General features: G+C 39.7%; 1 protein-coding gene across 1 annotated transcript; it reads right to left on the bottom strand.

Annotated features, from left to right (window-relative positions):
- Positions 1-261: 261 nt before the first annotated feature.
- wdr43 (WD repeat domain 43) lies at positions 262-26,424 on the bottom strand. Its single transcript, XM_061697183.1, has 18 exons — positions 26,187-26,424; positions 24,838-24,972; positions 24,491-24,612; positions 22,489-22,609; positions 22,170-22,288; positions 21,966-22,068; positions 20,901-20,965; positions 19,710-19,869; positions 19,325-19,411; positions 13,535-13,660; positions 13,214-13,366; positions 10,604-10,690; positions 10,496-10,527; positions 8,637-8,700; positions 8,268-8,381; positions 7,150-7,219; positions 1,870-1,928; positions 262-1,710 (listed from the first exon to the last, which is right to left on the bottom strand). The coding sequence occupies exons 1-18, from the start codon at positions 26,391-26,393 to the stop codon at positions 1,570-1,572; spliced, it is 1,965 nt and encodes a 654-aa protein (XP_061553167.1). The 5' UTR covers positions 26,394-26,424; the 3' UTR covers positions 262-1,569.
- Between the last annotated feature and the right edge of the window lie 614 nt (positions 26,425-27,038).

The following is a 27,038-nucleotide window of genomic DNA, read 5'->3' as shown; positions in this document are numbered from 1 at the left end:
CCAACACAGAGACAGGTTTTGATATGGGCGACAGGGGTATAGACACGCGGGGTGGCATTTTCGGAGGGGCAGTATGCCCGCACCCCGCCGGCCCCTTTGTTGAATGCATTCATAATGCAAAGTTCACATCACGGAAAAACATTTCAAAGAAAATTTACCCACATCACCGTAAAACATTTATTACATCAGCTACATTTGTATACAAACTGCTGTAAATCAAATCAACCTGATGCATTGCATGTTTCCCCCCCCCCCCCCCCCCCATTTTGTAGTTCATCTATGTTGGCTCCATTCAAAGACACATAGCCGTTGAAGTCTTGCTCACTTAGATGGAGTTTAGTGTACAGAACTGAAAACTTCTTCACCATGCATCCATTTTTTTCATGTTCGACTGAGCTTTTATTGATGTGTTTGTCAGGTCTTTGTGGACAGTAGGGTACATCAGTAAGCCTTTCTATGAAATGGGTGTTGTTGGGTATTGTACTTGTTGGGGGTGGGCAAAATCTATTCTATATGTATTGTGCAAAGCACGATTTAAAAAAAAAAAAAAAAAACAATAGCTCCAATTCTTGCCTAATCTAACAGTTTAAATGGAATACACAAACACCACTTGGAGGCTCTTGTGCAGTGTTGGGAAACAATTTTGACGTTACATATACACACCTATATTAAAGTATTAAACTAATTGCTATCATTTTTTGGGCTAAACCCAGTGTTTAAATTACTCATACCACCCTATAAACAGTCAGTCATGTTAAAAACCCATTTATTCATTCAGCTTTTTTTTTTTTTTTTTTTTAAATCACATTTCACATTTTTTCTTTCGTTTGCCACCAAGTTTGAGTTTGAGACAGTGGACATCAGAATGTCCTGACCTTGCTCATATTTAAAAAATAAAATAAAGAAAAGCCTTGAGGAGACTTTACGTACAAGAGTTCCTTTAATCCCAAGGACCTCTGCAGGGTAGTTGTAGAGGGAAGAGCTCATACAAACACTTCACTGTACATAGAGATTTACATTGTTTTGTGGGGACATGATTTATGGTCTTAAGTCCACCTCTGGATCAAACAGTATTCTGTACAACAAAGCCTGCATCCCAGCTCCCAGAACCGGGCACAAATTGGAAAACGTGGTTATAGTCAACCAATAAGAAGGTGCCAACTTGTCTACTGCACAGCAGAACAATATAGGGTAGTATAATAAGATAACAGAACGTCTTCACTGCTGACTAACGTGGAAACCTCTCCAAATTCTTTTTTCAGACATTTACAACCTCATCAGGCCACAAAGAACTGGGATGCAGACTAAAACTGACAAAGTTGGACAGCATTAATTTAATGCTGCGTAATGTGTTTCCCTCCTTCTTGGGATGGCAGTATTCTGACTGTAAAAGACAATGCATAAGATCTTTGCCAAATGTTTAACCTAGGATGGAGACCAAACTGCTCTAATTCCGTCACCTCCCTCGATTTTGTAAAACCACACTTTGTTGTCATAAAATCAAAAGCGTGAAAATAAAATGAAAGTATATATATATATAACTGTTTTGGGTCCATTAGGGTTTGACTTTCATTCTTCTTCGCTCTCATTATCGTGCTCCATGTTTTCCTCCCCATTCGCTTTGGAATCCATCCTGCTGTCGAGTTGATCTTCATTCTGGTCAATTTGGTCTTTCTTGTCATCTTCCATCAACTCATCCTCCTCCCAATTCTAATGATGAATAATAAACAGCATGTAAGAGTCACACCTGAAGCAAGAATCAGTTGCTATTGATTAACTACACTGCACATGTACTAATGAAACGGTTTCCCCAAACTGCGTTGCTCATTTTAAACATTCACTTGACTAGCTAGTCTTCTCAAAGCTTACATCGGAGTCTTCATCCAGAAGAACTTCATCCCCAGATGCCTCTGCTTCATCTGAAGATTCTATGAAAGGCAAGAAGGGGGGGGAAGGGAACAACAATAACATTTTTAAGAATGGGATGAATATCTGTATTCAGAAGAAAGGTGGTGGGCTTATCCTATTCACAGGAGAGCTGTCAAAAAGATACATTTCTTAATATATGAAAGGTTTTACATCAAAATGTAATTATTCCTCAGGGAAAATCATACCAATTCACGATGTTGAATCATTGTTTGTTTATTTATATGTGCCCTGCGATTGGCGGGCGACCAGTTCAGGGTGGATAAGCGATACGGAAAATGGATGGATGGGCTGACTAGTAATTTTTGTTACACAGGAAAACTAAAATACAAACCCCATATCCAATAAAGTCAGCATGCTGTGTAAAACGTAAATAAAGAAAATTAATCATTTTAACCGATTCAACCAATATTCAAACGAATATGCTACAAACGTAATAAAAACGTAATAAAAAATATAATATAAACTGACAAACAATCTACAATCCTCTCAGACAGGCTGGGACAGGGGCAACAATACAAAAAAGTGAATCACACTTGGTGAATCACAAAATATTGATGGAAACAAATTACATTTAGTTATCGTGTCGTACTCAAATCTAAAAAATAAAATCACAAATCCCATTTAATGCAGTAACAAAATAAAGATCTTAAATGGTCAATGAATCAGTTTCACAACGCACAACATTTTCGAAGTAAAACTAGAGCATTTAACTCCACTTCTAAAAGGCAGCTTCACATTTGGTCACAAATAAAATTCCATTTAAGGGTAGTGCGGAATGAATACCAACTAACCAAGTATTCAAATCAACAACAGAAATTACAGTACTAAACTGTACCCAGACCTGTTTCCCATTGAAAATGTGAAGTGCACTACGAAACAAAATTCCATGAGTCCTGGGAGTCGCGGACTGTTGAGCAACTGGATTCATACATCAAGCAAGAATAAGACATGCAAACACCAAAGGCATGAAAAGGGTGCCCAATTTTTTTTTTAAATAAATAAATCATTGTAGGGAGGTCTGAGGGGATGGCTCGTGCCCCCACAAATAATTTTTCTGATTTTAACATGAATTAAGCAATCTGGAAGACTGAAGAGTACAATAAGGCAAAATACACAATTTTGCTCAATCAGAAAAACATTTATCTACACCACTCAAGTACATGTTTATGTACAAATTTAAGATTCAAATTAAATTTGCCTCATTTCTTTGCTTTTTTTATTCTGGCCTCCAACTTGAGCCAGGCCCATCTCCACCTGCACCTGTTGCCTGCTTAAAGCTGTCCCACATGAATAGCATCCTCCTCTTTAAGCACTCTCCTTCTGGAAAATAATTGACTAAAATCATTGGCTGGTTCATTTAATTTTTCACTATTACAAACTTCAAAAGGCTAATCCCAAATGCATCCTCCAGGAAAATATAAAGTACAGTATTTTTCCGTTTATATTAGCCATTTCTGAATTTGAAGTTGGTTAATTCTGTGTTATGACATAATCCCCAACACTGCTCTGTCACTTTGAACATTAACATCCGTGAACTAAGATAATTGTAGGCGCGTTTCCGAATAAATACAAGATGTACTACTAGCGGATCAGCTCTTGTCGCCGATGTTAAGTGTACTTCGCGGTTCCGCTGGGACCACAACCAGGTATACAAAAAAATACAAAAGACCAGTCCAACAAATACGACACTGGCTGTGCTGATGAGCAAAAATGTTGCTTAAACATAAGAGTAGCAATAGAGGATGTCCGCTCCAGAGGTGGGTAGAGTAGCCAAATATTGTTCTGTACTGTAGTAAGAGTACTGTTACTTGACAATAATGTGACTCAAGTAAAAAGTAGCCCTCCCAAAAGTTACTTGAGTAAAACGTACACAGTGAAATAATTACTCAAGTACTGAATAAATAGTGAGTAATGTATCATTTTTTTAACCACAGCATGAACATCAACAAAAACAAATGTGAATGTGCACATTCTGATGTTGCTGAGTGTTTGCATGGGTGCGTGTTTTTGTATGCACAGTCAAAACTACAACAAAACATCTGCAATTTACCGCATGGTGTTTTCTCAACTTATAAGTGGGCTGAAATAACCACTTTTGAGAAGAAAGTGCCAGACAAATACAAACTGTTGATTTTGTTTGTCTAAATGTACAACCCACAACAAAATTCAAAGTTAATGATTAATTGCTAAAAACAAAGTTTATCAGTTAGAACATTAAATATCTTGTCTTTGTGTATTCAATTAAATATAGGTTGAACATGATTTGCAAATCATTGTATTCTGTTTTTATTTGTTTAACACAACGTCCCAAGTTCATTGGAATTGGGGTTGGAAACACGAGTAGCACGCCATTGCCTTCATAGTAACGACGACCTTCGCAACATGGCCGCCACGTAGGCACGACGATCAGCCGGGCTGGCTTATATAGTGTTAATACTTATGCCCGGGAAGCCCAATAGAAGATGACGTGTGCGTCATGTGACTTCATTGCATCGTTTGATTTGTGAACTAGACTTAACAGTCACCACCGCTTAAATTGAATTGCCGCAAACAGAGCCCAATGCGGAAGTCGAAGTCTCGCGCACATAACAGTTGATAAATAAGTAATAATTGATAAATAAAATTAGCTAGCAACATTTAGATCATTGTAACGGAGTAAAAGTACCGTTACTTCTTCACAGCAGAAGCGGCGGAAGTGCTTTTTCTGCCTGTGCGCTCGTGAAAAAGAGCGCACTGGTTAATATTTTTTAAAGAATCTGTGACATTTTATCTATTGGCCCCCCAGAATACTTAAGCATTCATTCTTGGTGGTGACGCTTGAGTCTATAAGCTCCCATCTTGGAAGCATGGGGGCAAAGGGGAGACAAAAAAAAAAAACTCCAAAAACTCTCGTGCTTGCCTTAGGGTATCAGAGCTCAATAAGCATCTGTGTGGTTCTTCAGTGCGTTTATATTGTACAGTCGTCGAGAGGAGGGAAAAAAAAAAAAAAAAAAAAAGAAAGAGACAAGAATGCTATGGTCATGTTGCCAGGCAACAGGAGTAATGTTTGCATGCAGTGCACACCTAAAAATGTCTGCGTGACGACCAATATTGCCTACATAAATCTTTATGCACTCAGCACATCTGCCTCACAGTTCTGAAAACCTGGTTCCAATCCGGCCACGCCTGTGTGGAGTTTGCATGTTCTCCCGTGCCTGCATGGGTTTTCTCCAGGTACTCAGGTTTCCTCCCACATCCCAAAAACATGCATAGTAGGTTAATTGAAGACTAAATTGTAAGTAGTTGTGAATGTGAGCGTGAATGCTTGTTTGTTTATATGTGCCCCGCAATTGACTGCCGACCAGTTCAGTGTCTACCCCGCCTCTTGCCCAGAGTCAGCTGGGATAGGCGCCCGCACGAAACCCTATTGAGGATAAGCGGTACGGAAAATGGATGTATGGATGGACTCAACAAGAAAATGAGTGAATGTAGAAATAAGTACGGTCATTTAAACCAAGAAACATTGTGTCCTCTTACAAAGGTGGCGTATAACTATGGTATTCAATTCAATTGGGCAATACTTTGGCGGCAGCTGCTGCTCAACTCACCCAAACATTTACTTTCATGGTGAGACCCGCAAGATTCGAAGCAACTAACAACATAACTGTACCTAGGGATGTCCCGATCCGATCACGTGATCGAAAATCGGGGCAGATCACGTGATTTTCAGCTGTTTGAGAGCGGGTGAAAAATATCGGTTTTATTTATTTTCTGAGATATTAACTCATTTATTGCTGAACACATAATACGTAGTTTCAAACCCATCTATTAAGTACCGAACACGTATTAATACGTAGTTTGCGTTTTTTCACGGGAAGTGGTAGAGGAGGCTCTGATGCAGCTCCTCAGGGAATCCAGAGCTTGGGAAGAATTTTACTGAGGCGTAACCGCCAACAGAGGGCAGCGATTCACCATTGTAAATTTGACAAACAGCTCTCAAGAGCCTAACAGCATTGTTTGCCAGCGAAAAATAGCGACAAGGACAGGCTGGAAGTCGGACGAGCTGAAGCATTTTTACAATCAAAGAGACAAAGTACAGTATTCGCAGATGTAGTATGTATGTAGTTTGCACAATTGTGTTTGTGTCAGAAATGTGTCATAACCGAGATCTTGTATAACGAGGATCACGGTCGCCATGTCAACTTAATTTGGTAGATTTGGTATAATTATAATCATAGAACACAATATTCTATAAGCCTTGAAAAGTCAGTCAAAATCCTAAAAAACGGCTTGCACTCACAGGGTTTTCTTTTCTTAAAACGGCTGGCACTGAAGAGTTAAAGGACAGAGTGAAAAAATAATCCAAAGGTACAAAGATTTTTTTACGATAATTTTAAAATAAAATTAAAATAACTTAAGATAATTTACCTTCAAATAGTGAATATTTATACACAAACTCCGTAGAAACATAGACGGGTAATATACAATACTCACAGGCATATAATCTTCCAAATCTGTGAAAAACAAGTTAATGTTTTCACACGACATTCTTGTATTCTTTTTTAGCTTCCAGTAAATGAGTACCTTCATGCAATCATTGCAACACACTGCCTTTAAGAGGCCAAGATGCGCACAGCCCTGACTGTCTGACACGAAATTCAGACAAAAAAATTTCCTCTTTAAGGTAATTTAAGATTATCTAAATTATATTTGCTAAATACTTTTTGTTTTTATTTCCATGACATAATATTATGCATGCATGTATTTATGTACTTTGTATCCCCAGATACTTGTGATTGGATGAATGAATGAGTTATGGATGTCCTAACTCATTCATTCATTCATCTTCCGTTCCGCTTCTCCTCACTAGGGCGTGCTGGAGCCTACCCCAGCTATCGTCAGGCGAGAGGCGGGGTACACCCTGAACCGGTCACCAGCCAATCGCAGGGCACATATAAACAAGCAACAATTCACACTCGCATTCACACCTACGGGCAATTTAGAATATTCAATTAACCTGCCGTGCATGTTTTTGGGATGTGGGAGGAAACCGGAGTGCCCGGAGAAAACCCACACAGGCACAGGGAGAACATACAAATTCCACACAGACGGGACCGGGATTTGAACCCCGTTCCACAGAACTGTGAGGCAGATGTGTAACTATTATGTTAAATATCTTAAGCATAAGAAAACAAGTTAGGGCAAAACTAGATACCAACAAAAAGCAGTACAAACTCTTACCCTCTTCATACACCAGCTTGGCTGTGTGGTCAACATCAGATACTTTGTTGCTGCTAGTATTTGTCGCCACCTAGCGGTAAAGAAAAATAATTCTGTTTTTGGTCATTCCTAAATCACATAAAAATACAGAATCCAACACATTGGGGAGCCCTCTTAATTTTGTTTTAGGAACACTAAATGTTGACATGGGAAAGTGTACACAACTCAACTGCTATCTAGTAAGAAAAGTGTTAAACTGTTACAATGGACTTACTATATTAAACATAGTCACTGTCAGGTGGAAACTTTATGTCCAAATATGTTCAATTTCATTTTTTTTTTTCCACAAAGAGCTACTATGTTCCTGTCCCCACGTAGTCAGTTATTTTTACGCATTATTCATCAATTCAAAGTGTTGAATGTAGCGTGTAAACAAATCTATTAACTCTCTTGAATGCTCAACTGTGTTGAGAAGTGGTGTAAAACTCCGCCTCTTCTGTCACTCTGCCGGACCAAGCGGCACAATTTTTTATTTATTGCACCACTCATGTCTCACACCTTTTAAAGACTTTGAGATGAAGATGTATCGACAGCAGCTGGCTTTTGAGAAGTATTAAAGGCTGTTTGTCAGGTAAGGGGCCGGCACGAGCGTAGACTGATGTGGATGGCTGACGTCGTCGCCATATTATACGATTTTAATCAATCACAGTGTAATAAAGTAGGGAATTTTTAGCATATTAAATTAGCGATTGAACAAGATTTTGGAGTGGTGTTGTGTTGATGTGCAATGGTTACATGATAGCAATATAAGGTATAATACCATCTTGAATGATGCGGGATTTGGCAACCAAGGCCTATTTTCCCAGTTTCTGAAATGTTGTGATTTTGGCTATATGAGGATTCCGCCTCACGGCGACGACATGCAGAGATAGTAAACGAATAATATTAGGAGATAATGTGAAAAACAGATTAAGTAACTGCAAACTGTTTTATGATGTTTTGATGACAGCAACCACTGTCAGCTCCCAGTAAATTCTTGGATCTCAAAGAACTGTCAAGTGGCAAGGCTAGACCCCAACCAACCAGTGAAGTGGCAAGGATAAGATGCACTACATTGCCATAAATTGGCTGAAACTGACCTGTGTAATGAGGAGGTAGAGCTTTCCATGTAACTTGGTTAGTTTGTGGAACATCTTCACTCTGCTCTCAATCATGTGATAAAGCACTCCCAGCTGGGAAACCAGGTCAGGCAGCTGTTGGATATGCAGCAGAATTAGTCTGGTTTGCAATGGAAACAGAACAGGGCAGAACTGTCCAAACACTTGAGGGAAACGGTCATTATTAACCAGAATAAATGTAGTTTTTTTTATTTAACTTTGCACAAACAAAACACAATATTACCATTTATTCACACAATATGATTCATTTTCCTACTGACAGTACTCCTGACGTTAGGTGTATAGTTTTTGTATTACTGCAACAGGAGTAAGGAGCAACAGCTGACTCACCGAAGACAGGTATGATGTGTGGTGCATTAGCACTGCTTTAAGCCACCGGACCATGAGAACTGCCCTGAAAAAAGGAGGAGGGGGGGAAATTGTTAAAATGCATCCCTTCATTAAATTTGTATTCCACTTCTCCTGCTCACGGTCGCAGGGGACTTGTCGCAAGTCAATCATGGAGTCAATGCAGATGAGCCTTGTGGAAATTGAGCCCATGCCAGCTTCACAAAGGTTTTTTGAACAGCCGCAACGCTATTAGTGCTAAAATGTTTAAGATACTGGCTTTATCACATAGGCCTTTATTAGGTCCTTGTGATTATAAAACAACATCAAGATTTTGTTTATTTTATCGTACGAAAGAATCAAAAGTGATGATGCCAAATTTGCGATCTGTCAAATTAATGCAAAAGAGAATAACAACATTGCAATGATCCACATGATCCAACACCATTAAAGAGCAATTTTAGTTTCAAAAAATTATGACCACTTGCATAATATGACATCAAATACAAGAGCTGGATTAAATATTTTGCATTACCAAAGGTATTCAGTTTTGATTGACTTTGTTAGAGGTATTAATCAATCATTTACAGGTTTCTACAGTGGACCCCCGCGATTCATGGGGGATAGGGACCCGGCCAGACCGCGAATAACGAAAATCCGCGGCTCATTGACGTACACAATGATTGTACTGAAAAACAAACAAACAAAAAATATATATATTTTTTTAAACCCCCATAATTCTTGAATAGGTGGGAATAAACTGCCATTAAATGTTTTTGGGGTTGGTTCCCCGGCAAAAAAATAAATAAAAAGGAATATAAAAACATTGAAAAACTGAAAGAAAAAAATATAGTTATTTTTCCATCCATCCATTTTCTGAGCCGCTTCTCCTCACTGGGGTCGCGGGTGTGCTGGAGCCTATCCCAGCTATCATCGGACAGGAGGCGGTGTACACCCTGAACTGGTTGCCAGCCAATCGCAGGTTAAATCTGCCAAATCGTGAACCTGTGGGTGCCAAATCGTGTGTGTGCTGGTGTCCACTGTGCAACTGTACTGGATCATAATATTTATCTCAACACGCACAAGCAAAACTGTTGGTACCCTTCCAGCTACATTGTTATATAAGCCACGTTTGCTTATGTTAGGACAAAATAGTCTATTTTCTTTTATTATATTATCCAATAGTTTCTGTGTGATTTTATTACTTCAATAGTTCTTTGTTCTTGTGTGACTAATGTATCTAGTAGCTTAAATGTTTTCTCCTACCTTCTCAGTGGCTCTATCGGGCACCCTTTTCTCTCATGGACAAGATAACTGTTAATAGGTTTCTCTTTATTCTTTCCTCATCTTCCCCCCATTTTAGTTTGTGCGTTGCTCTTCCGTGTTCTTCAGAGACTAGGAGAAGCACGAAGCAACTAACCTCTTGACTGTCTCTCTCTTCGTAAAGATTTCATTAAAATGACAAACAAGATTGTTTCCTGGTTTAAATCCAAAACACGTACCGTGGTTATTTTGATATAACCAAATTCACACAAAGTTACTCAAAATGATTATTTCACTGCCTGACATAAAAGCAGTATCACGATAAAGAATTGCAGAAGGAAATGAAAATGAACTTTAGGGTCATTTATGATTAATTACCGTTTGTCTATTCATTGAACCAGTACTCATTGACCCAGACAACTTTGATTAGAATGAAATTAAAACTTCACGAAGCTTTGACAAGTGGACAGTAGTGTCTTAAAGGCAATTGAAGCATTTTTCAAAAAAAGAACCCACAGAAAATCTTTAGGGTAAGCCTGCCTATGGAGTACACAAACTGCAGTGAGTCTAATCTAACCAATTGCCATGCTTGTACTTACGTGAAAGGGTGCCCTTGGAGCCTCTTGGTAATCTAGAAGTAAGAAAAATGTTTGATTAATCTTAAAGATCTAGGCTGCTGTCAGTGCAGAATGAGAACTGACACAAACCTCTTCCACCAAAGGTAAAACAGCAGGGAGGGGCAGGCGAGCAACAGTTTTCTTTATTATCATTTCTTTACGAGTCTGAAAAACTTTCTGTGGAAGGGAATGGAGAAACATTGATTAAAAGAGTGGGACTAATAATGGATGCATCATGATGCAGATATAAACAATTCACAATCAATTAATGAATGTCGATTCAATAATGCAAATGAAAAAGTGGAGCTCAGAAGTACAGCGCCCACAGGAGAATCAATGTGGCGAACATAAAAGCTCTACCACACGAGTAAGCGATAGGGCTGTGGCATATATCACACACATTTATATGGGTATTCATTTCTTTGCATGATTAAAAAAAACAAAAACGTACATGCATCCCCTCACACGTGGGGAAATGTCTGAGAACAGAGCAGCAGCATGACAAATCTTGTACTGAAAAGGTGAGGGACTTTTAAAAGCCACTCTAGATCCTCCGGACTTCCGGAGTTCATGAAATCATCAGGAATACATTAATAAAGGGACGTTTGATTTCAATAGATAGTGTAACTACATCAGGGAACTATTGCACCAATGTCAGCCATCTAAGACAATAACGGAACGTTAGGCAAATACAATAAAAAAACAACTTGGGGTGAGCAGAAACTAATATGACATGTCAAGAAAATCACTTGCTCATGTCTTGCCGCATAGCAAGAGGTGCAATTCCTGCTCGTAGCTTCTCTTACTAGCACAGTGAATACATACACGTGGACAAAATTGTTGGTACCCTTCTATTAATGAAGAAAAAAAAACAAGTCAGTAAAATATTTTTAAACTGACAAAAAGATTTATTGAAAATTAACAAATTAAAATTAGACATTGCTTTCGAGGGCTTGACAAAAATTATGGTACCCCCAGAAAAGAAAAAAAAGAAATTACTATCGGGGCATATTAAACTTAGGTGTGTCCTCTAGTTAGGATCACAGAAGTCTTCAAACTTGTAATCAGTCAGTCTACCTATTTTAATGAGGACAAGTTTTCACTGTCAGACATGCAAACACCAAAGGCATGAAAAAGGTGACAAAAAAAAAACATTTTAGGCGCTCCGTCGCTTAATACATTTAACATTAACATCAGTAAACTAATTAGATAATTGTAGCCGTATTTCCTAATTAAAAATGTACTACCGGATCAACTCTTGTTGCCGATGTTACGTGTGCTTCGCGGTTCCACTTGGGAACACAACCAGGGCCTCGACCCGCAGCACCTCAACGCGAAAATACAACACAGGCTGGGCTGATGAGCAAAAAGGTTGCTTAAACGCAAGAGTAGCATAGAGGATGTCCACTCCAGAGGTGGGTAGAGGAGCCAAATATTGTACTCAAGTAAGAGTACTGTTACTTGACGATAGTGTGACTCAAGTCAAAGTAAATAGTAGTCCTCCAAAAAATTACTTGAGTTAGAGTAAAAAGTAGGTAGGCAGTGAAATTATTACTCATGTACTGAGTAAATAGTAACGTTTGATTTTTTTTTTTTTACCACAGCATGAACATCGATTAAAAAAAAAAAAATTACAAAATAAAATGTGAATGTACAAATTTTGATGTTGCTGTGTGTATACACAGTCAAAACTAAAAAAAAAAATAAATAATCATCTGCAATTTACTGCACGGTGTTTTCTCAAGTTATAAGTGAGCTGAAATATCCACATTTGGGCAGACAGTGCCAGACAAATACTACAATACATGAAAGCTGTTGTTTTTGTTCGTCTAAAAGTAAACACGAGTAGCGCGCCGTTGCATTCATGGTAACGACGACCTTCCCAACATGGCCTCCACGTACCCACGACGATCCGGGGGGTAAGCTTATCTAGTGTGAATACTTATGTCCGGGAAGCCCGATGGAAGACGTCGCGTGAGATCATGTGAATTTCTTGTCGTTTGATTGGTGAACTAGACTTAAATATCACTAGCGCTTAAATTGGTTTGACAGCGCCCGATGCGGAAGTCGAAGTCTTGCGCACAAAATAGTTTATAAATAAGCAACACTTGATAAATAAAAGTAGCGAGCAACATTTAGATAATTGTAACGGAGTAAAAGTACCATGACTTATTAACAGCAGACGCGCCGGAAGTTTTTTTCTGGTCTCGTCAACTCCTGTGAGTTTCGAGCGCACAGGCGGAACCTCAGGCCGCATATTAGTCCGCCACGGAGTAATATCACAATTACATCTGTGTGTTGATGGTGGATGTGTGGAATGGATCTAGCTCCCAGCGTTTAAGGAGTACGAAACAGCCTATGGCGTCAGTGACGGTGACGGTGACCCCACCCCCCCATTGAAAACCCATCGGATCTATACGATTTACGTGACTGGCCTATTTTGAGTTCAAAACGGAGAATTTCGCCAAAAGGTGACTGACTGATTTCCATGTATGCACTTTGCTGTTTGGTGACATGATGCCTAAAAAGTTTAATATGGACCAAAAAAAGCGAGCAACTACTGCACAGTGAATATCGTTCAAATTGAAAAAATTAAACTCATATCTCGAGGCATCGTGGTACTACAAATATCATGGAATTGAACTGAAATTTGACTGAATGGTATAAATTCAGGGCAAAGACCCCGAGACGAATACTTACATTTAGGATGCTACAGTCACTGCTCTCAAGGCCCTGCACCAGCAGCACCGCAAAATTGTCTGTCTGCAGAGAGGGCAACCCTTTAGGAGCTCCCTTTTCAATGGAAGCTGTAGACTGCAGATCAATTTCCCCAAGACGCTCTGCTATTGACATCTAAAAAGGGAAGAGAAACTTTTGCTAAATGAGATGTGGATATAAATTCTATGAGTGTGTCTCAATACAATCACAATAGTGTTTAGGCTTTTCTTTTTATGGAGGCAAAGACAAATACAATTTGACATTTTGGCATTTGTTATACATGAACAGGTACACTCAACAAACCTCTTTGGAGTCCGAGTCTTTCTTCCTTTTCTCTGTTGCCATTGAAGATCCCTTAACTGGGGCTTGATGACCTGGAAGCCCAGGAACCAGCACTTTGCTCTTTGGGTTGACAATTGGGGTTTTCACCTGTAGACAGTACGAGGTAATCATTTTTTTTCTTCCTTCATCCTATAGACTCAGACAGTGAATTATTCAAACAATTTAACTGAGCCAAATTCTGTAGTATAATCTTTCATAAAGTAATAGATAAGGTTTCTGTTATTCTTTAAACAAGTGCACAATTAACAGATACACACTGCTTTGAATATTACAGGTGCAAACGAGGTCAGCATCTATAGGGGGAAGGTGTCATGACAATGCTCAGAGAGCAAGAGAGCATAACTACCGTAATTTCTCCTGTATGTATGCGACCCCATGTATAATACGGACCCCCAAAGTTGATCTCAAAATTCTGGAAAAACCTTCTACCCATGTATAATGCATTTTTACAATACATGATTTTGCTTCAACCCATATGATCAAAACATGAATTATCTGTATTTTGTTCGGTTTTTTTCCCAATAATTCTTCTGAAGTTAAGCACTTTATTTTAACACGTAATACTTTATTTTTATTTACTTGTTCTTATTTTGAAATTCGCAACTTTTATTTAGTAAATGAGAACACACACAGTTGTGCTCATGTTAGTTTACCCAGGCAGAATTTGTAAGATGGGTACAATTCTTTTAAGAAAACATGAAGGGCCAGGCGAAACCAAATTTTATTTTAATGAGATTCACATTAAACTGTCAAGCATTTCAGAAAAGCATTATCATGAAACCAGACATGCAAACAGAAAGGCATGAAAAAGTTGACCAAAAAAAAAACAAAAAAAACATTGCATTCAGGAGGGGTTCCCGGGGTCCCCACAGATAATTTTTTTGATTTGAACAAACTAGGCAATCTGCAAGACTCTGAAGAGTACAATAAGGTAAAAAAAAAAATAAGAATAATAATTCTTCACGCAGAAAAACCTACACCACTCAAGTACATCTTGATGTACACATTTTAGATTAAAATTAAATTTGTCTCATTTCTTTGCTTTTTTTGTTTTGGCCTCCAACTTGAGCCCAGCACATCTCCGCCTGCACCTGATGCCTGCTTCAAGCTGTGCCACATGAATAGCATCCCCCTCTTAAAGCAATCTCATTCTGGAAAAGAATTTACTAAAATCATTGTCTGTTTCACTTCATTTTTCACTATTACCAATTTCAAAAGCTAATTCCAAGTGCATCCTCCGGGAAAGTATTAAGTACAATATTTTTTTCTGTTTTTATTGGCCACTTCCGAATTTGAAGTTAGTTCATTCTGTGTTGTGACATAATCCTTAACAGCACTCAGTCGCTTAATACATTTAACATTAACATTGGTAAACTAATTAGATAATTGTAGGCGCACTTCCTAATTAATGCAAAATGTACTCGCGGATCAACTCTTGTCGCTGTAGCGTACGTTGGGGTTAAATAAAGATTTATTTGGAAAAAGGTACGAAGGAAGGTAAATGCCTGCGTTCACTTCCGGTTTAGTCCGATTTCAGCTTTAACGTGAAAATCAAACTAATTTTGTCTCGTAAAGGAGCACCACATCACTTTTTAGATGTATAAAACTTCAGGACAAAGTGATGACAAACCTTTCATCAGTCTCATAATTTGAAGGTTGCTACAGAAATTAGATGAGTTCTTGATAACAAGAGGGCTTTTTTCAAACGCAAACACACAAATGATACAGGTAGTGAATTTTTATAGAAAATGTAATGAGGTCTAACATGGGAATCTACAAGGGAACAATGCAGGAAAGAAAACACAAAGGACAGACAAACATTGGCAAAGGAGACTGACTTGTGATAGGAGGGTGGAATGAGCGCGTATTGACAATACAGAGCTGGGGGTTTCTATTCTCATTAATTTCAGCACAAATATGCACTAATCTGTACTTTTAGTAGAACGCAAGTTGGATTTACGTACGTGAAACACAATTTAGGCAGGCGGTTCGATCTGCCGAATGTTCCGCTGGTCCGGTGCGCACAGGTGGATTTAGCGGGAAAGGAGGAAGGAACAAAAAAAGAAGAGCAGGGGGGATCAAAGTTCCTAGGCAAGAAGGCCTTCATTCGGCCAGGACGTGTGCTGCCCGCTTCCTTCCCAACGGAGTTGACCCAGGCACCCAAAAGGGTAGCTCGCAGAGCTGGCAGGATGCTCTACGGCAGAGAAGGGTCCGACGTGTCATTGTCACCTCATGGTGCGAGGGGGTGCGTCGTGGCTGAGCCAGACTTCAGCAAGTTGGTCGAACGAGACCCAGCGCTCAACAAAGGGGGCTCTGGCCTTTAAGCCGGCCAAAAGGGGTGGTCCCCTTCCCCCCTCCGGGGCCAACAGGGAAGATGGACCGCCTCTTAATGTTATTTTTCCATTTTAGGTTTATTTTGTGGTTTGAAACCAGCGGGATAAAATATTAATTATTGGATTTAAGGTAACGAGACCATTTTCCAGCCTTCCATTGTCACACGCACACTCTCTTTATTCCCTGTAACGAATGTTTCAATTGTCTGTGGTTGCTGAGAACACTGTAATAATTGCAATGTGGCATTTGTGTTGTGTGGGGTGAAACATCTCATCTGGTTCAGTTGACAAACAGATTTGACATCAGACATTCAAACTTGCAGAAATACAAGCACTAGTGGCGCTATTGCAATGTTACCACTGGTGGCGTTCATGCAAAGTTCAAAATATTATATAACATTCAAATCCAGTGAAGATTGTGATTAGTTCATCCGGGGTTGCAGTAGTTTCCACTACCTGTGGGTGTTGCTAGTGCTCCATCCATTGTCCCAGACAGAAGGAACAAATGTCACTGAAAACAGCGGAAAAAATAAGTCTTTGTTGGTGAGACTCTTCAGGCTGGCTGGGGGTGGAAGTTAATTAATTTTGCATCCGGGTGAGAAACCACCTGTCTGTGTCTCAGCTTCGATGAGCAACTTGGGACTGGCTGGTAATTCACTTACCAGCCAGTTAACCCCCTTGTGCTGTACCCCCTTGTGCTGTTTCTTTGAAGTCTTGTGTACGCAGACTGACTCGGCGGGGCAGCCGAGGCTGGGGGTGCTGTGTGTCATCTTTACTGGCGTGTCCGTTACACGCCTATGTTACGTGTGCATCGCAGTTCCACTGGGACCACAACCCGCACCACCTCAACACGAAATACAAAAGACCAGTGCAACAAATATGACACTGGCTGATCTGATGGGCAAAAATGTTGCTTAAACGTAAGAGCAGCAATTGAGGATGTCCACTCCAGAGGTGGGCAGAGTAGCCAAACATTGTACTCAAGTAAGAGTACTGTTACTTGACAATAATGTGACTCAAGTCAAAGTAAAAAGTAGCCCTCCCAAAAATTACTTGAGTTAAGAGTAAAAAGTAAGCAGTGAAATTATTACTCAAGTACTGAGTAAATAGTAACGTTTGATTTTTTTTTTTTTTTACCACAGCATGAACATCAACTTAAAAAAAAATTACAAAATAAAATGTGAATGTCCAAATTCTGATGTTGCTGTGTGTATACGCACAGTCAAAACTACAAAAAAAAAACATCTGCAATTTACTGCATGTTGTTTTCGCAAGGTATAAGTGAGCTGAAATATCCACATTTGGGCAGACAGTGCCAGACAAATACTATAATGCATGAAAGCTGTTGTTTTTGTTCGTCTAAATGTAAACAAGAGTAGCGCGCCGTTGCATTCATGGTAACGACGACCTTCCCAACATCGCCTCCACGTACCCACGACGATCAGGGTGGTAGGCTTATCTAGTGTGAATACTTATGTCCGGGAAGCCCGATGGAAGACGTCGTGTGAGGTCATGTGAATTTCTTGTCATTTGATTGGTGAACTAGACTTAAATATCACTAGCGCTTAAATTGGTTTGACAGCGTCCGATGATGAAGTCGAAGTCTCGCACACAAAATAGTTGATAAATAAGCAACACTTGATAAATAAAAGTAGCGAGCGACATTTAGGTAATTGTAACGGAGTAAAAGTACCATGACTTATTAACAGCAGAAGCGCCGGAAGTTTTTTTCTGGTCTCGTCAACTCCTGTGACTTAGAGCGCAGGCCACATATTACTCCGCCACGGAGTAATATCACAATTACATCTGTGTGTTGATGGTGGATGTGTGGAATGGATCTAGCTCCCAGCGTTTAAGGAATACGAAACAGCCTATGACGTCAGTGACGGTGACCCCCCCCCCAGGGAAAACCCATCGGATCTATACGATTTACGTGAATGGCCTATTTCGAGTACAAAACGCCGAAACGTATTTCGCCGAAACGTGACTGATTTGCATGTATGCACTGTGCTGTTTGATGACATGATGCCTTTTTTTTTTTTTTTTTAACCACAGCAGGAACATCAATAAAACAAAAATTTAAAAAATGTGAATGTGCGAATTCTGATGTTGCTGTGTGTGTGTGTATGCACAATCAAAACTACAACAAAATGTGCAAAAAAAAAATATTTTCTAAAGTTATACGTGAGCTGAAATATTCACGCTTGGGCAGACAGTGCCAGAAGTATACTACAATACATGAAAGCTGTTGGTTTTGTTCGTCTAAAAGTAAACACGAGTAGCGCGCCATTGCCTTCATGGTAATGACGATCTTGCCAATATGGCCGCCAAAAAGGCATGACGAGCAGCCAGGCTGGCTTATCTAGTGTTAGGAGTCTTGTGCCGTTTGATTGGTGAAGTAGACTTAAACGTCACTAGTGCTTAAACTGGATTGGCGCAACCAGCGCACGATGGGGATGTCGGAGTCGTACTTTCGTGCACGAAATAGTTGATAAATAAGCAATAATTGATAAATAAAAAATAGCGAGCGACATTTAGATAATTGTAACGGAGTAAAAGTACCATTACTTCTTAACAACTGAAGCGGAGGAAGGGTTTTTCTGGTGTTCAAGGAGTACAAAATGGCCCATGACAACGGCGACCCCCCCCACGTCCTCCCTCCAGGAAAAACTCATCGGATCTATACAATTCACGTAAATGGATTATTTTGAGTCCAAAATGGTGAATTTCACCAAAAGGAGACTGATTTGCAAGTATGTTAAACAAAACATAACCATAAAGAAATTAATGATGGTTGTTGTTCAGTCAGTCGTATTTAAAAAACAATATTTTACAAATTCTGCCTTGGTATGTAACCTTATGAGCGCAACTGTACATATATGCAGTTATATGTAACCCTGTGTCACATTGGAATGAAAGTGTAGGCTGCACCTCTCATAACCTCTAGGTGGGAGTGGCATTTTGGAATGAAAGTGTCCAGCTTTTTCATAAACTCTAGATGGTGGAATACATTTATAAAATGTTAAAGTTTTTTTTGTTTTACCCATGTATAATGCGCACTACACTATTGACTTTTGCAAAAAAATTTCGGGGGGGAAAATGCACATTATACATGAGAAATTGCGGTATGTAGTACATCTGACAACACACCAAAATCTAGCTGACACGGACGTAGTTGTGCTACAAAAATACTGGCACCCCTGGGGTGCCATATTTTTAGCCATGACTGTATAAAAAGACTGCTTTTTTTCCTGACTGTCTGACATGAAATCAGACAAAACTGTTCATGTTTTCGGTCAATTGGGATTACCACAATTATTTCTATTTGCTAAATTCCAGAATAGTGAGAATGATATTTTTTTAGTAAAATATATACAAGACAATACAGTCGTGCTAAAAAAAAAAACATGAGGGCTACCTTGGAAATGGTAGATGCGATGGAAAGGGATAATGTCGTCTGAATATTCCGTGTCAAACAAACATGTCTATCAGCGGTGTTAATATCCTGGGGAGAAAAACAAAAGAAAGTGATAAGGTCATTACAAAGTTAAACCAATAAATTTGACACTACTTCTGGGAGGTTGCATAAGGTGTTAAGCATCTTTTTACTCAAACCATGAATCAAAAACCACTTGAGAAGTTCATTATATAATGGAAATACATAAAAGGGCCCAATAAATTAACAATAGCACAAAACTGTCGACTAGGATTACACAGTGCAAGCAAAAATGTACATTACTACATGAATCTGTTCAGCTATAAACCAGTTGCCTATGCAATGAAGCAGCTGGCAGTGTGCTCACCACTCTCTCCATTACAGGCTGTAGATAGTTGCCATAAGCCAGCATCACAGTCCGGGACTCAGCACCCAGGCCAGCTGCGAGGAGGGGGATTGGCATTGGGGAATCCTTTGTGTCTGACATCTGCACCGTGCATGAAGGTGACAGGGGCTTCTTGCAGGGCCTGCCATGACAAATTTGACAGATCTTATTCACTAACTAAGATGCATTAAAATACATGTCAAAATTAAGAGTTTTTGCTCAGGAGTATATTCATTAATTTGAATAACTATGCGAAAAATCCAAACTGATGCAACAGTCTCGAGTTGTGCGATATAAAAACGATATATATTGCAGAGATATGACGTACAATATAACGCTATATCAGGTTTGTTTCTTTTTTGGTGTTTCTGGACAATTTGTAGATAATGGGTTAAACCCTCAAAATTAAAGACGAAGAGATGTTTGCACTAGATTTAGCAGAAAGCTAATTTCCATCTGTAGTCCATCTATTACATATATATATATATATATATATATATATATATATATATTGCTAGATATGTATATGTATATATAGATAGATATAAAATCAATTAACACGAAAAAACAATGTTAAATGCATGAAAAATACACCTCACCATAACGGATAATGAATAAAAGAAGCTTTCTTTTTCTTTGAAGTTTTAGGCTCTTCTTCTTGCTCCTCAGGCGGACTTCTTTCCTTTTGAAAAGAAGCTCAACGAAGACGTTTTTTTACTCATTTTTGCGGACTTTTTTTTAGTAACGCATCACGTGACCGACGTGCAGTCTCGCGTTGTTTCATTCGCGAACGTTTCGTTAAAACGAACGAATCTTTTCACTGCACATAATGAACTGAATAAGTTTATGAAATGATTCGATCTTTGAGCTTGGCCGCAACCATGAGCGAGTCGGCTGGGAGCGGAAACGGAACTGCTGCAGCGTTCTGTGCAGTGTTGAGGTGTCAATTGTGACTACTGCATTCTTCATTTGAAATCCTGTGGGACATAAAAGCTGAAACTCTGAACTTTTGTCTCATATTCATCTTTTTGATCTGAAACCCAAATGTCCAGTATCCAACAAAAACAAAGGAATTGACCTTGCCATTCCAAAACTTTTGGCGGCGACTGTATATTTTAATATTGCATTCCAAAGGTTAATACTGTAGTTACGTAAAATGTACTTGAGGTTTACCCATTCAGAAAGTGCTCAAAGAGATGCAGCTGTCCATCTTTACACACCACTGCTAGCCTCACCGCCTGTCAAGAGAGAGAGAGAAACAAGAATTTGTTTTATGGCATTTGTCAACAATTTTTTGCATCTAAATATCCTATTACCCATCACAATATCTAATCAGGTCTATCCATTAGGTTTAGTAATATGCCGCAGCTTCACGACCATAAGACGCACTTAAAAGTCTTAAATTTTCTCCAAAATGGACGGGACGCACCTTGTGTGTGCACCAAGTTCCAAAATCTGTAAATGTTGTTGTGTGACTTTGATGAGCGCTCCGCCTGAATGACTGAGCATTTCCTGCCGACACGCTGCTTGTATAGAGGAAAGGCGGACGTGACTGAGGACAGCATGCGGACGTTAAAGGGGGAAGGGTGCACGTGAAAGAGGACGCTAAAGGCATGCCCCCAGTTGGTATATAGTGCCGGTATTTGCAAACAACATCGGTTTGGCTAAGGACCCCCGAAAATGGCACCTACGAAGAGACACGCTTACAAAGCACAGTTTAAACTGCAAGCTATCAGTTACGCGGAGGAACATGGGCATCGGGCAGCCGCAAGAGAATTCAAGATCAACTAATCCATGGTTCGCAAGTGGAGGAAGCAGGAAAACGCCGGCATCGTTGCTAAACAGCCCCCCGGCAACGAGTCTTACTCCAACAATGAGAGGGAACCCGGCATGTTTGATGGAGAACTTGCCCAGCTGTTCATTTCGGATACAGAAGATGAGGACTTTGATGGATTTGTGGATGAGGATTGATAAAAAAAAATAATGTGAGTACATTTTTAAATACTTCAATAAAGTACAACCGAACTCAGTTTTGCTCCGGCTGCCTTTTTAAAAACATAGCGTATGTTTTACCATGCATGTATGCTACCGTATCTTTTATGGTAGCGTATGTTCTACCATGCCTGTGCCCAATAATACGGTGTGCCTTATGTATGTGTTAAATACAGAAACAGACCCCGTAACTGAGATTGCGCCTTTTGGTCGCGAAAATACGGTATACTGAGTAGCTTCACTGACCTGTTCCTTGCTTTTGGATGCGACAAGGTCAATATGTTGAGGCTCATCCGTTAGTGTGAATGACACCACCGAGTTCTTGTCCTTGCCATCTTCTCGTACTTGCCTGCGGTAAGACACTCTTATGTAATTACCACAGTGCATGTATAGCGTTATGTAGTGTAATGTATAGCCCATTATCTGAAAGGTCACTGCGTGAGTACACACCATACACTGAGCAGTCGATTGTGAGCAGCACCAGACAGGAAATAGAGACTGCTGCTGTCAGGGGGGCGTGTGGTGGCAAAACGAAGGGTCGTCACAGCTGTGGAGTGGCCAGTGAATTTCTGCAATGGGTGAGAAGCAGACAAGTTGCCGGTGCTGCTAGGTGACAGCTGTGTTTATTTGGTAAGTAGTAAAACATTCTTTCATAGTTGGGAATGTAATTGTAGGTAACGACCACTTTTTTTCAAATTAGGCTTGGTATATCAATTTAGTTGACTGCTGTCATATCTGCACATGTGAATGCAAAGTTAGTGACACACACCCTGTAAACCTCCATCGTGTCCAAGTCCCACATCTTGATGGTCTGTCCAGCTGAAAGCAGCAGTTTACCATCTGGGCTCACACACAAACTGGTCACTGCACCACGGTCTGCCTTCCACTTACTGTAAACAACAATTGTGCTTGTTATACTTAGATTTGATCACCAACTAGTCTGTGACTGTGATAGCCAGGTAAGGCTGCTTCTTCTACGATTACACTACAGGACTTTAGCACCACTTTCCCAATCACCAAAGCCTTTTTGCCAGCTGGAGAAAAAAAGGCTCAAAGAAAAAGCTGAGAGTAGCAATCGGACAACTCCTGAGACAGGGAGATAAGAATATGTTAGGGATTCCAATTGCAGTTACACTTTGTATGTAAGAAAATATTTTACAGAAACATACAGTTACATAAACATTGGGCTGGCATAAGAGGGGACAACTGTCATTACTGCAAACAAAAATAGTTGTAACAGCTATAATAAAAAGGACTTAAAAGGGAAAAAAATCCATAAAATAATTCAAATAAATTATTTACTCTGAAGAGGGCTGCGGAGCCATTTTGCAATTGGGATAGTGACTCAAAACAATTGCGATTTAATTGAGTAGAGTCACCGGTTGCTAAGGATATACAATATGCTCCGGCTGCCACCACACTGACGATCAGAGTGCAGGCAGTGAGGGGAGAGATTGATGGAGTTAACAAAAAAGTTTACTTTCACGCAAAGGAAAGGACAGGGCTCAGTTGTTTTTTTTTTTTAGGACTAAAGATTGAAAGTGATACAAAGCACAAATCTTGTGTTCAAAATGTAACACACATTTTGGAAATCTTTTGAATGCAGAAGACAAATACATAACCCTAAGTAGAACTGTTGTTTTGAAAGGACTATAGTTCCAAAAAATTTTGAAGTCGCAGAAAAACAAACTCAGCCAGTCTTCTAGAGCAGTGATTCCCAACCAGGGTGTCCCAACCAGTGTGCTCAGACATCATCGGGGCTGCTGCAGGAAATTACCCAATTTCAATTAAATTGTCTGAAAATTGGTAATGAATAATATATGAATATATGAATGAATAAGTAATGAATAATTACTATATATATATATATATATATATATATATATATTACTATATATAAAATAATAATGTGCAAAATAGAAGGGGTTTGGGAATGGTCAACCAAGGGAACACTATTCAAAGTTTTGCTTTTCATGTTTCTCTCCAAGGATTTGCCTTATTTCTCCTGATACCAAACAAGCTTGGAAACTTTTTTTTTCTTCCCATTAACATGCATCAACTTCCACAGAAAGATATATCAATGTCTTTATGTCCCCAAAGTGTTCTGTAAATTGACTGTCTATTGTACTAAAGCGGCTCCAACTACCGGAGACAAATTCCTTGTGTGTTTTGGACATACTTGGCAAATAAAGATGATTCTGATGGTGAATTTGCAGTTTTCATTAGTTGTAAGATCATCAACATTATAAAATCATGGAATTTTTAACTCTGTGGGTTGTTCTTCTTTTCCTTTCGGCTTGTCCCGTTAGGGGACGCCACAGACATATTTACAGGTAATGTAATGTAATGTAAAAATAATTGTTTTGGCTTGGAAACATGTCTATTTTGTCAAAACATGTAAACACCATCCTTAATAAATTAGCATGTTAGATATTCAACAACCTTAAATAGATGGTGAAACTATATGGCTTAGCTGTTCAATGTCTGTTGTTGAAATGCAACACCACACCCAGCTTTTTCACTGTCCTTTTGCATGTATTGTTGTACAGGTGAGACATAGCAAAGGTGGCAAGTTATTTGCAGTTGGAAGCAGATACACGAGGTCAAAAGACTCCAACATGTCAATAAATCTCTGCTTTCACAACATAAATGAATGAATGCCATCTTAGCAGGAATAATACTCTGAAGTTGCTTGTCTGAAAAATAGTCGATAGAAAAGCCACAAAATATACCAAACAGATCAGATTTCAATATTTCATATTAACACTGACCTCCGTGTCTTGCCTGTCTGCAGGTCCCATTCTACAATGTTTGTATCATCTGAGCCACTATACAATAAACTGTCTTCAGGGTGCCAATGAACACAATTCACTCCTCCACTATGGCCTCCATCCTGAAAAGGGGAAAAAATTAAGTAAAGTAAAAGGCAAAATGGAACACTTATTGAATAGAACACTATCTGGGTGCCAATATACGGAAGCAACATTATCACGCGCATGGCAAGGTTCAATGCTAAAGGTTCTCCAAAAGGTGAACTCATGAATATAAACTGTAGACTAAATGAAACGACTACAAATGAGGACAAGGATCACATACCGATGTTTAGTTTGAAACTCACCAGGGTACAGTGCAGAATTCCTTTAGCTGTACTGTAAATGAGCACTGTGCCTGCCACCGTGCCCATTGCCAACAGGTCTGCCTTTTCCTCCAGCTGCCCTGCTTCTGATTTCCTCTTCTTCCTCTGAGGACCCTCCTGAAAAACATGCCACATTGAGCTACATCAACGCAGGAGAAACTGTTGCACTAATGTGATACACATGAATAAATATTGGGGTTTGTTCTTGGAGCAATAGAAGGCTGGTGTTGAAGAGATGCCAGATCAGCCAGGCAACAGCCCAAAAACTGATCAGCGACAAAGTTCCATCACTCCATCAGGCCGATTATCCACATCATTGTTTCGGGGCGGCAGTCTGTAAAGACTTGGGCTTTGGAGTCAGAGGACATGGGGTCAAATTCCACTATGGACTCAAATGTAAAAATGGCAACTAGTTGTTGAAGAGATGCTAGTCTGCTTGCAAGCCACTGTTGAGATGCCCTAGAGCAAGGCATTGTCTCCACCAACACCCCCACTCAACTGGTGCAACACTCTTTGTCCTACGAAATTATACATGGGAGTGAGAGTTGAATTTCCCCTTGAGGGGCAGCACTAAGTATCATTAAAAATAAAATAAAAATGCTTTGGAATCCCAAAAGCATTTTAAAAAGAGCACGAGAGCGCAGTACACCTGGAAAAAAATCGAGCACATAATGACAACATCTTGGGTGAATATCACAATCACATTAGCAACCCACTTGAGATGGTCTTTTACCAACCACAGTACTAGCTCGTACAAAGCAATTCGACTAACTATGACGACATGTAAACAATAGTTAAAGTCGATAGTCACGGACCGTTACATTTGTTGAGACTGATATTTTCACGACGGTGTAAGGGTTTCTGAAACCTCTGTCACTAATGGCATGCGACTTTTGAAGCGTGAATGGGCGAACAAAAAAAAAAAAAAAAAAAAAAAGATTTGTCTCCCCCCCCGCAAGGACCGTTTTAAATAAATAAATATTGTTAGCCTTGGTAGTTGTGTTGCGATGGTCATCTAGTAATTGCGTAAAGCTAAAGGGTTAGGCACAGTCCACTTTCTTAACACAACCATGTGGGACTACCATGTGCGTTCGGCGCAGCTGTTGAAGGCTAGCCAGTTGCTAACGTGGCGATTCGGCTAAAGACTGACACAGACACGAGGAAAACGTCTCTGTGCTAAGCAGGCAATTGTTGCGAGCTCATCGCGCGCGTTTCTTAGCAAAGAAAATCGACACTGATAATGTGTCGGTGCAATCCGGTGACACCGTTCGAGCCGATCTAGTTTAGGCCTCGCTAGAGCATTTAGCTAACCGTAGAGCAGCCTTACGTACCTTGACTGTCCGGCATGGTCCCCAATGTATGCATGTACAAGTGGCACTCAAATGAGCTGAAGGCACGTATTCCCGGTGAAGTGTTTTACTGTCTGTGTTCCAAATTCGAAGTCTTCCATCCTGAGCACACACTGCCAGGTACTGTTGTGATTTTGGTGAAAAAACGCAAGGTAGCGGCAGCGAATAGCTGCTCTCGCCGTCCGCCATTTCTGAAAGCGTTCAAGTCTTGCGTGCGTGGTTTACGCGAACCACGTGTGGATGCTTTTGCACATGCGCAGTGACGCGCCAGGAGTACCCGTTGCTGATTGGCTGCCACCAGACAACGCTCAACTCCAGTCGCTTTTACTTTTTTATGTTTTAAGATTTATTAATTCTACTCCTCTGAACGTAATGTAACTTATGACTTAACACTTACAAGACAAATAAATTTATTTGGACACCTGCTGTCAAATGTGTAAAGAATCTAACAACCCTGAGATATTCAACCATTTTCCATATCCTCATCCTCACTAAAGTGTATGCGTGTGTAACAGCAACTGACCAGTCACATGTATTTTTTTAAAGACAAAAAAACTATATATTAAGAATAAAAAGCGGTATAAAAGATGGATGGATGTATAATTTGAGGTCCTGATGGGGGAGTGGAACATTCGTCTGACTTCCGTGTAAGCCGTGTGAATTCAGTACCCACTCAGTAACCACGTCTGTCTCTGTGTATGCCCTTTGATTGACTGGCTACCAATCAAGGATGTAGTCTGCCTTTCACACGATATCAGGTGGTAAACATGGATGGATTGACTGTGTGTGTGTGTTATATGTATATATCCTGGTGCGAAAAGGCTTTCGCTCAGT

This window comes from Phycodurus eques, chromosome 14 (genome assembly GCF_024500275.1).
Source record: "Phycodurus eques isolate BA_2022a chromosome 14, UOR_Pequ_1.1, whole genome shotgun sequence".
Lineage (NCBI taxonomy): Eukaryota > Metazoa > Chordata > Actinopteri > Syngnathiformes > Syngnathidae > Phycodurus > Phycodurus eques.
This window is presented reverse-complemented; position numbering and strand designations above follow the sequence as displayed.

Excerpts from the sequence above, each read along its gene's own strand:
- wdr43 (XM_061697183.1), bottom strand. The coding sequence starts at position 26,393 with ATGGCGGACGGCGAGAGCAGCTATTCGCTGCCGCTACCTTGCGTTTTT. Across the intron at positions 24,973-26,186 it reads GACCATGCCGGACAGTCAAG|GAGGGTCCTCAGAGGAAGAA; the intron begins GTACGTAAGGCT and ends CATGTTTTTCAG. Across the intron at positions 13,661-19,324 it reads TCGCATCTACCATTTCCAAG|GTGAAAACCCCAATTGTCAA; the intron begins GTAGCCCTCATG and ends TACTGTCTACAG.